General features: G+C 39.9%; 1 protein-coding gene across 1 annotated transcript; it reads left to right on the forward strand.

Moving 5' to 3' along the window:
• The first annotated feature begins 1,269 nt into the window (after positions 1 to 1,269).
• LOC137038483 (serine/threonine-protein kinase pim-2-like) lies at positions 1,270 to 5,191 on the forward strand. The gene is made up of 6 exons (XM_067413068.1): positions 1,270 to 1,990; positions 2,150 to 2,244; positions 2,386 to 2,436; positions 4,281 to 4,653; positions 4,775 to 4,951; positions 5,067 to 5,191. The coding sequence occupies exons 1-6, from the start codon at positions 1,270 to 1,272 to the stop codon at positions 5,189 to 5,191; spliced, it is 1,542 nt and encodes a 513-aa protein (XP_067269169.1).
• Positions 5,192 to 11,448: the final 6,257 nt, after the last annotated feature.

An 11,448-nucleotide genomic window follows, 5' to 3' on the forward strand; every position in this document is an offset into this window, starting at 1 on the left:
TGAATAAAAATGTAAAAGTCTAAATTATCTTGGCCTAAATAAAACTTATTTCTACAATTTCTACAGATTGGGCATTTGGACTTTAATTATTGGAATGGATGGATAAATGAATGGAATTTAATTTTTCTTTCAAATAAGAAAATAGGTGGTGGCTTCCGGTTGAAATGGCGTTGTAAAAAGTCGTAAAGTTTTCTGCTTCACACATTGCTTCTTCTTTTTTTAAACACCTTACTTAGCGCTTATTGGAAGACATCCAATTAGTACAGCACGTGCAAATGATGTGATGACTGGCACATTTAAATATAAGAACATTAACAAATAGAAAAATCCAAGAAATGCCGGAGCACAGATTACAACAGAAAAAAAATCTGCATTTCATCTGTAAAATGTAATCGTTCTCATTTTAACTAGTTACAAATTATTTTGTTGCAATTATTATAACAATTATATACCATAAGTTTTAGAGCAAAAATTAGATTGCAATATAATTTTTAAGGCTTTTTTTTTTCAGCACAAATTACAGATAATCCGAAATACAATTTAAAACTTAGAATTAATATATGTCACACATGTAACGTTTATAAAGACTATTATTGTTCCATTAATAATATTTTATATTTTTGGCAATTGGCATTCCTGATTTTGAGAAACAAATTCAGCACTGTTTTTCAACACTTATATTGTTAAGCCAGTAGGTGGCAGCAAGGGTCTGTCTTAATGAGTTAGGAAACCATTCATTCAGTGCTGATTCATGCGGAGTCCCGCACATGATGTGCAAGGGAAAAAAGAAAAGAAAGAAAAAAAGTAAATTGTGTGCACATTTTAGCTCACGAACTAGGATCAAATGATCTGGTAGGTCACAGATCTTGACACAACCCCGGAAATCTGACTCTTTGAAATCAAATCTTGACACCTGTCATGTGAAGGACATGTAAACACCATCTTATGCCCAAACATTAGCAGTTATGGTTTCTGAGCTGACAAAAACGTTCGGGAAAAAATCCATGGCAACCGCCCGCGCTTCACAGCTTGTGACGTCACAGTGCGCCGCTCATACTGTGGAACTTTGCTCAGGCTTTCATGCATTTCCTTTAGTTTGTCGCTGTTCAAGCTGTCTGACTGGTATTTCTGTGGTGAGAAATTGTGTTTTATCGCTCAATCTGTGTTATATTTCTTGCTTTTTAGTATTTTCATTCAGTCTGTGCTATTGAAGTTCAGTCAGCTTGTGATACAAGTTTGCGTCATAACATTAGAGAGACAACTGGGGCAATGGGCCAGTGCAAATCTCGCAGTTACGTAGTAAAGCAAGATACTGCTTCATGTACGCCACAAAAACCCGTCCCAGAGAGAGTAGAAAAGAAGAAGAAAGGAAGGTTCAGATGGGCTTTTTCTTGGAAATCCAAGAAAACTTCCAACAAAGCCCAACAGAGTCAGTGCAGTAATGACAGCAGTCAACAGCTTGAGAGAAGCTCTGAAGGTGAAGCTGAACAGAGTCAAAATGACTGCAACCAACAGCCTGAGAGAAGCTCTGAAGGTGAAGCTGAACAGAGTCAAAATGACTTCAACCAACAGCCTGAGAGAAGCTCTGAAGGTGAAGCTGAACAGAGTCAAAATGACTGCAACCAACAGCCTGATAGAAGCTCTGAAGGTGAAGCTGAACAGAACAGCAATGCCAAGGCCCAACAGAGTCAAAATGACTGCAACCAACAGCCTGAGAGAAGCTCTGATGGTCAAGCTGAACAGAACAGCATCACAGAGAGCATCTATCTGTCATGTGACAACAGTTCAGTGTGCAGCTGGCACACCTGCGTGTCTTCCCTCACCAGTGTGCAGGAGGCGGACATTCCCAGACAAGAGCAAGAGGCCTTCAGTACTTCTCCGACTGTCCCATCTGTGACTGTGAATAACAACAGCTCACCTTTGACAGTGGACAACACTTATTGGAAGAATGAGAAAGAAATTATCCATTTAAGTTTAAAGGGAAGGACAGGTCAGTTTACTATCACAAGCCCCAACATTGACTCACAAAACTTTTTTCTGGACATTGTGCTAGGCAGCGCAACAATGTGTCCATTCTAAAGTAATCTTTAATCAGCATTTTTTATGGTTTATACTGTAAATTTACAATGTACCTCTTTTTTATTATCAGGAGACATCATGCAGCATTTTAAATTTATGAAAATTCTGGGTCAAGGAGCATTTGGATGTGTTTATGAAGCAATCCGTTTGTCCGATTCACGAGAGGTATTTTATAATATTCTCTTGGAATTTAAATGAACAACAATTACATCAAAGTTCATAACTGTAGTCATGTGACCTCTGCACAGAAAATTCATTCATTAATTTTAACCCATTCTAACAAAAAAAATGTCCTTTCTTTTACAGGTGGCAATCAAATATGTATTTAAGTCAGAATCCATGGACAAAGTCCGTATTGTAAGTAAGCCGCTTCTCTCTTTGTTTTATTTATCTCAGAGTATACGGTCACATTAGCATGTAGTAGGATATTGTAACAAAATGTTGCAGGTAAAAAAGCTTTATAGTCAATAGTGTATGAACTTTCTGACCAAGCAGCTTTCTGTTGGTCAACAGTAAATGCGACTGCAAATTTAGTAACTATTTCCAGTTAAATTTGTTTCAGTTACAAGTCTTTAAACCTACTTGCCCAAATGCAGGACATAATTGTGTTGTAGTAATTAATTTAAAGGGGTGATGAACTGAGAAATCAACTTTCCCTTGAGCTTTTGATATATAAAAGGTCATGTTAATATTAGAATATACTGTAAGTTTCAGAGCTAAAAACTTCCTAGGAAGTCAAACAAAAGCTTTTATAGACACCAGGCCCAGAAAACGATCAATCTCAGAATGTGCCCCACCCTGACGTCATCGACTGACGAAACACACCTCTACAGAATAATAAGCACGTCTAATTCAGTAGCCCCGCCCACTGACTCATGGAGCTGTTCGGATCGCGCTAGCCAGCAGCAATAAACATGCTGAAGATAGCAAGATATTGCTTATGTGGGGAAGACATTATATGTGAGTTCGCTTAATTTCAGTAAAACATGTTTTTTATATGTGATAGTATTGCATTGTTATCAAGCCTGCAGTGCCCCTCTCATAGTTGGCCCTCTGTGTTTTCTAATGGACACGAGGCAAACAAAACAATAAAATTATACCTCAAATATTTCCCCCCCAAAGTTAGTTTATGTCATTGAAGGCAGTTATCATCACGATGATTTCAAGTGTTCGTTTTTTAAATAAGTTTAGTTTTAGTTCGTTATTTGATGCTATAAAAACGGGGTGTGTGATGTCATGATTGACAGCTGAGACTGACGTCTTCTCTGAGTGAAGTTGTCACTGAGGCACTAATAGACTTTTTTCTGGATTTTTGGGAGCAGATTGGAGCTTTAGTTTCTACATTTCCATAACTGTTTATTTCACACCAACATAATTAATTGTTCTGCATCTGCGAGAGTGTGGGCGGGCTTTTGATATCGCAGCAGTACTTCCTGCTCTCTACTACACAACTCCGGTCCCGAAATCGCTACTGCGCAGACTCTGTCCCAAGATGTCAGCGCCGTGCCTGAAAGCTTTGAATCTGGCAAGCGTAAACGGATTATGTCGAGTCGTCCATATTTTTTCACGGCCTATTGTTGTAATAGATTGTTTTGATTATGTATACGTGTCTAACAGAACATACCTTAGCACGCTGTCACAGGCTGGAGAATCCTTTATTTGTTGGTTCATTGCGATTCGGGATCAGACTCGGATATGTGTGGGCCAGGGCTCGCAAAGCCCAGCGTCCCAGGGCTATGTGTTTCCCAGACGGGCTACCAAAGCGTAAGCACGTCGGCAGGCCGGTGAGTCTTAAATAGTGAAATAATATTCCTTTCTTGATCTGTGCTGTTCACTCTCTTGAGCTGACATTTGAAGGGCGCGCACGTGTGTCAAAACAATCCCTCCCTCATGTGAACTGACAGGGGAGCAAAAGCTCATTAAATATGCAAATCTTATCCAATCCTAGTTGTGGGCGGTTCCTTCCAAGTTTCCAGTGCGGCACGCCCATCAAAACCCAGCGTTCAGAAGAGCCTCAAAACCAGTGTAGAAAATAGCCTATTACTTATTCATTATGATTTTTTTTTAATGTAAAAAACACAAAAATGTCATTCGTTTACCTCAGACGACAGTATAAAAAAAGAAGTGAGTTCATGACACCTTTAAGTTAAACCGCATCCCCTAATTATCTCACTTTCGTATAACTATCATCTCTCCTGTAGGGTCTAACTTCACTTCCAATAGAGGTTGCTCTGATGGTTCGTCTAAACAAAGGCCCCAGCGTTCCTCAAATAATAAAGCTACTGGACTGGTACGAGACACCGGATGAATACATACTGATCTTAGAGCGGAACAAGCCATGCCAAGATTTGTTGAAGTTTTTAGCGAATCATGGCAGAAAACTCGAGGAATCGACAGCACGAGTTGTGATGCGACAGGTTGTGACTGCGGCAAGAATATGCTGTGAAAGGGGCGTTTTCCACAGCGACATCAAATTGGACAACCTGCTCATCAACCCAGACACTTTGCAGGTCAAATTAATAGACTTCGGCTGTGGAAGACACTTGAAGAAGTCTGCTTATTTGAAATTTAGGGGTATGTATTATTATACGACAAGTAACCTTAAACAGCAGAAGATCAATGACCTGTTGCATATAATGAACACAAAAAGCTGTGGAAAATAGAAAAATTAACAAAATATCGCTCTTTCTTCCAGGCACAAGAATGTATGCTCCCCCAGAGTTCATTGATCATCAAAAGTACCATGGCAAACCTGCAACAGTGTATTCTTTAGGTGTTCTGCTGTTCGTGATGGTGTCTGGGCTTTACCCTAACAGACTGATGCTCCCTGAGATGTTAGTCAGGCAATGGTGCCCAGAAGACATTTCCAAAGGTGAGAGCATTTGGATAGATCAGAAACTTTTATTACTGCTTAAAATAATATGATCAGTTACACAAAGTATAAACTTAAAATAAAAACCAGACATCTCTCCCCTCTTTCTTCACAGAATGCCGAGATCTGATTTCTTCATGCTTGGAAAATGATCCAGCAAAACGGATTCCTTTGGAAAAAATCATCCTCCACGACTGGTTCCAAAGATTGATCCTACAACCTACAAATGTACAAAAATAAGATACCATCATGAGAGGCAGAACGAGAAACAGAAGAAACCCAGACAGTGCGTAGATGCAATTACGGGTCCAAGTACTGATAGCCCGTAATTCACAAAAGAAATATTTATTTTAAAAAAGTATAGATTTTTATATGTAAGCAGATATTTATTTATAATTAACTGTTGTGTTTTTCAAAGCAGCTTTTACATGTTACATGCTTCTTTTAAAAATTTTGTAGTAAGGCTCGGGAAGGAGTCCCTCCTCTGTGGGATTTGAGGTCGGCGTGGCCCGCAGGTTAAAGCACTCGCTTTGTTCCCATGGCTCCCCTCGCAGGTAAGTTACGCCAGACGACCGCCGGCATTGAGCATTGAGCGAGTTGAGCGTCGATGGCGGCAGACTCTGCTCAGCTCAAAGGCATGGCGGATTTCCCACAGTCTTTGACAGAGAGTTCCTTCTTCCTCCCAACTTTCGGCACCACTGTAGGTACCAATGTTAAAAGCTCAGGAAAGAAGGAGTGAGAACCTCCTTCTGTATATAATTACTTATTAATATATTTATTTATAACACTTGTCCTAACTAAAGTTACACGCGATGCAACGCTGCGACTGATAAAAAATAATTTACAAAACACCCAGCTAAAGTAGTCGTACTAAAAGCATCAATGGATAATGTAATGGAATTGTATTGCATCGTGTATCCACAACTTTCCTGCCAGTCTTAGTGGGCGTCGCCATGACACTCGATACTTCCGGTTGACGGTATCTCAGTTCCGGTTTAGCACACATAACAGTTATGCAGCGTTCACACCAGACGCGAGTGACGCAAATAAATATCTATTCGCGCGAAATTGGACGCGTGAACATTTTGAGGCCATTCGTTTCGTTCACGTGTGATGTTCACAACACAACAGACGCGAATTTGCGTCATGGGAGGGGCTTCTGTCAGGCAGCTGCAGTTGTCAGAAGGACTAGCCAAGTTAAGGTTGCTCTCGCCAGGGTTAATGAGCGCTGAGCGCCTGGGTCTCTCACCTCCGAAACCTTGCTTCCATAAACTATGCAACATAAACGGACCCGTTGGACATGTTGCCTAGCACCCTAAACACTCCATTTATCATATTTGATGGGTGAATGCGGATGCGGGCGGCAAGATATTATTGTGTGCGAGCTGCGTGAAAATACAATTATTTTGCGGGACTCTCGCAAAGTGGAAATATATAACAAAATAAAATAATTCGTTAGAAACAAATAAACCTTTATTTATAATAAAATAAAACAGATTTACAGGCGCATGGACGGAAGGTAAAATGTCTGTGCCGCATAACTCAGGTGAATCGTTTAGTGCTACAGATATTAGTAAGTTCTTGTAAGATAGTCAGATCCATGCGACCATCTGGGAGATGTGATCATTTTGCCTTAAGCGTTGTTATAAAAGTCTACTCCTGAAGCCTGATAATACAACCAAGCGTTTAGCTGATAACAGTGCAGACTAACGTAAACCATAAGTTCGTTACCGGCTTGTTCTACATTGCCATAGCGATCATGGGAAAGGTCAGAGTTCGGGAAAGTTGTGGATAGTTAGGACACAGTGTAATCATTAAGGGCAGGCACGGAGGCTCAGTGGGTAGCACTGTCGCCTCACAGTAAGAAGGTCCCGTCTTAGCCAGGAGGCCTTTCTGTGTGGGGTTTGCATGTGCTCCCCGTGTCTGCGTGGGTTTCCTCCGGGTGCTCCGGTTTCCCCCACAATCCAAAGACATGCTAGGTGAATTGGAGAAACAAACAAGCAAAAAAATAAATACTGCATTATTCTATAAAAAAACTTTGGTCAGTTTTTATTTGAATGAAATGTTTTTGGCAGCTGTGGTGGTTGCCAAATATTCACCATAAAAAAAACATGGTGACATTGTTTCAGGTATTACGGGAACTTATAACTAAATTCTTCACCAAGTGATATAGACGGTTTCATCAAACGCACGCGCGTTGCTCCGATTAAGTGCCTGGCCCGAAGTTCACTTCTGATCTGTGTTTGTAACCGGTCTGGCTAGTGGATATTATCGCACACTACTCAGTACTACTCAAAAACAGTGCGTGCGACTCGCCAAAAAGCCCTGAATGCTTTATAAATATCAAGTCTGACTGCATATGAGATCAGCATCTAATGTAATTTAGACTGTATGTCTAATGTCAATCAATCAACTCTATTAATATAGCGCTTTTACAATCAAGATTGTGTCAAAGCAGCTTCACAGTGTCAAACAGGACAGTATTGCAACAAAATTTGATTTGGCCGTACAGTCGTTCTGGAGAAAACAGTGATGATATCAGCTTATTTTAATTTATCATATAGCAACAATGTTGGCAGATCTGTATTATAGTTTATAGAATTAATTAAAACCTAATTCATAAATTTTATCAGGGTGCCAGTTCTCCTCTGGCCTATTAACACACCGAGTATGATTATTATTCTGGCAACCTTACAGGTCAGAAATCATATTAGATCGGAATATTCAAAATTTCAGGGTATCACACAAGAGACGGGTTTATTTACGATGATGCGTCGATTACACAAGAGTATGAATACATGAAAGATCGCAGTTATTGCGCCTGAGACAGGTTTTTGAGCATGACGTGCCGGTGAGGCAAATTCAGAGGAGACACCAATTGACACGGTCTCAGCAGACACTCCAGGATGCGTTGGTCATGTCCAGGCGCAGGTCCACCATCCGATCCACAGACGTCCCGTATCCCGTAAACCTCGGGATAAACAGAGAGACTAAAATTAGCGTAGATGCCACTCTTTTTATGATGTAACGAGTACATCAGGTGTTATGGGAAGTGTTCCCATTTCCGGCTGACCTAATGCAGCCTAACAATCAGTCAGTTGATTTGAATAATGAAAGTTAAAAAAGTTTTATGTGTATGCCATAGTAAAGAGATGTGTTTTTAGTCTAGATTTAAACTGACATGTCTGCTTCCCGAACAATGCTAGGAAGACTGTTCCAGAGTTTAGGTGCTAAATAGGTAAAGGATCGACCGCCTGCAGTTGATTTAGATATTCTAGGTATTATCAACTGGCCAGAGTTTTGAGATCGCAATAGACATGATGGAGTATAATGTGTTAAGAGCTCGCTTAAGTACTGGGGAGCTAAACTATTTAGTGCTTTGTAAGAAATAAGCAAGATTTTAAAATGTATGCGATGTTTAATATGGAGCCAGTGCAGTGTTGACAGAACTGGACTAATATAATCATACTTCCTGGTTCTAGTTAGAACTCGAGCTGCTGCGTTTTGGACTAGCTGGAGTTTGTTTATTAAGCGAGCAGGGCAACCACCCAGTAGAGCATTACAATAATCTAGCCTTGAGCTCATGAACGCATGAACTAACTGTTCAGCATTTTGCATTGAAAGCATGTGCCGTAATTTAGATATATTTTTAAGATGGTAGAATGCGATTTTACAGATGCTAGAAACGTGGCTTTCAAATGAAAGATTGGTATCAAAGAACACACCCAGGTTCCTCACTGACGACGAGGGCTTGACAGAGCAGTCATTAAGTGTTAGACAGTATACTAGGTTACTACTTGTGGAGCTTTTCTGTCCAATAATTAAAAATTCTGTTTTATCTGAATTAAGTTGCAGGAAATTACTATTCATCCAATTTTTTATATCAGCTATGCATTCCGTTAATCTTGTGAATTGGTACGTTTCGTCAGGGCGTGAGGAAATATAGAGCTGAGTATCGTCAGCATAACAATGAAAACTAACGTCATGCTTTCTAATGATATCTCCCAGTGGCAGCATATACAGGGTGAAGAGCAACGGTCCTAACACTGAGCCTTGCGGTACCCCATACTGAACTTGTGATCGGTGTGACATCTCTTCATTTACTGCTACAAACTGGTAATGGTCAGATAAGTATGATTTAAACCATGCCAAAGCAGTTCCACTAATGCCAACATACTTTTCGATTCTATTCAGAAGAATATTGTGATCGATAGTATCAAATGCAGCGCTAAGATCGAGTAACACTAATAGAGAGATACACCCGCGACCAGATGATAAGAGTAAAGCATTTGTAACTCTGATGAAATCAGTCTCAGTACTATGATACGGTCTAAATCCTGACTAGAAATCCTCACATATACCATTTCTTTCTAAAAAGGAACATAATTGTGAAGACACAGCCTTTTCTAGTATGTTGATAGAAATGGTAGATTCGAGATTGGCCTGTAATTGACTAATTCTTTAGGATCAAGTTGCGTTTTTTTAATAAGTGGTTTAATTATAGCCAACTTAAAAGATATCGGTACATATCCTAATGTCAAAGATGAATTAATAATAATAAGCAGAGGATCTATGACCTCTGGAAGCATCTCTTTTAGTAGTCGAGTCGGTATAGGGTCAAGTATACATGTTGTTGATTTTGATGATTTAACAAGTTTAGCCAATTCTTCTCCTCCTATAGTAGTGAATGAGTGTATTTTTTCCTCAGTGACACTACAATGCTCTGTCTGAAGTGATACTGTAGTAGACGACTACATGGTTATAATTTTATTCCTAATACTATCAATCTTACTAGTAAAGAAGTTCATAAAGTCAGTGTTGTTTACAAATGTCAGAAGTTGAAGCTTTATTTTTTTGTTAATTTAGCGACTGTATCGAATAAATACCTAGGGTTGTGTTTGTTTTCTTCTAAAAGAGTTGAGAAATAAGCAGATCTAGCAGTTTTTAATGGCCTAATACAATTTAATTCGTATACAAAAGAAACTAAAAATTAAACAAGCAGAAATGTATGCAAACTGGACACAAGTCGAGACCACGGAGCTCCTTACTATCCGCGCTGAAGCTGAGATCGCTCACCATTACACGTCACATCAGGATGTCACGTGTCAACTCGACCCGGGACCGTTAAGCGCTGTGTGTGAAAGCGCACATATTACGGCATTTTGCTGGCTGTGTGAATGGACCAAATCTAGCGGCCCGGGAAAAAATGCCGGGTCGCATTATCCGTGTATTTGCCGGAATCGCAGTGTGAAAGGGGCTTTAGACAACCAGCCATTGAGTGATGATAATCTTCTAAATATTTAATCACTCCTTTTAACGGAGGGGACACACCTTTTGGTGATCTCCGACTGACGAAGTCGAACATCATTAGTGCCAACGTGAATAATAATCTTAGAAAATTTACGATTAGCACTTTTAAATTTGCTTTGATGTCAGGCGCTCTGGCTCCCGGTAAACATGTGACTATGGTGGCTGGTGTCTCTATTTTCACATTCCGTGTAATAGAATCGCCAATAACTAGGGCACTTTCAACAGGATCCTCAGTGGGTGCGTCAGTAAGCTTCGGGACATACTACTTCACCATCTTTAACGGACTCTGTCACTGAGTTACGTGCATCCCGTCACCTTTAAACTGCCCTGTCAATCATCACAGTTCAAAGCCTCCACATTCAGTTTAATCTCCTACTGTATCGGAGAAAAATGTAGCCGCATGTTGACCTGCCATGTGTGGGTCTTTAATGCAGAGACTCTCTAATGATGCATTTAAAAGTTAACGGCCAAACGTGTCATTACAAAAGTTCACAATGCTGCTGCAGGTGAAATAAAATGTGGACAACACTGAATAAATATTTCTTTGTCAGGTTAAATATTGATAGTTGGTCACTCAAACCCCTTTATCTAAACTATATATATATATTGGGATCATGTAAGCACATAAGTAAACTGATCTATTTGATTTAAGGCCCTTTCACACTGGACGCGATATTGAAGAGCGAATAATTCGCCTTATGGGTTTATGTTTTGATCAGCTGTTTGTGTAATGAGTCCTTAGTCCTTGCACAGTGATCGCGAATGTGCTGCAGCGAAAAAAACGACATTTATTTTTCCAATGACTATTTTATTTAATTTTTATTACTCTAGCGGCGACAGAAACGGCTTCAACCATTCACATACAAGGAAACAAAGGTGACAAAATGTCCAGTTGATGTCACTAACTATTCAATCAACATTAACCTTTGCCAGGCATGACATTTCTCATAAGATTACAGCTGTACACATGCAGCTGTATTTACTACTGTGTTTAGAGAGAGCAATAACTTTGTGTCCACGCTTTTGGAAAGTGAACGAATTACCATCAGTATGTCTATGGCACTTAAATGTTTACATTGCGACTCAAATGGAAACATCTGGTCTGGATCGACTGGTTCCTGAAGTGTGTGTTTGTCTCGACAGATGCGCTGCTAACGTTAGACTACCGTCTCTGGAGCTAGCTCCTC

This window comes from Pseudorasbora parva, chromosome 13, assembly GCF_024679245.1.
Source record: "Pseudorasbora parva isolate DD20220531a chromosome 13, ASM2467924v1, whole genome shotgun sequence".
Lineage (NCBI taxonomy): Eukaryota > Metazoa > Chordata > Actinopteri > Cypriniformes > Gobionidae > Pseudorasbora > Pseudorasbora parva.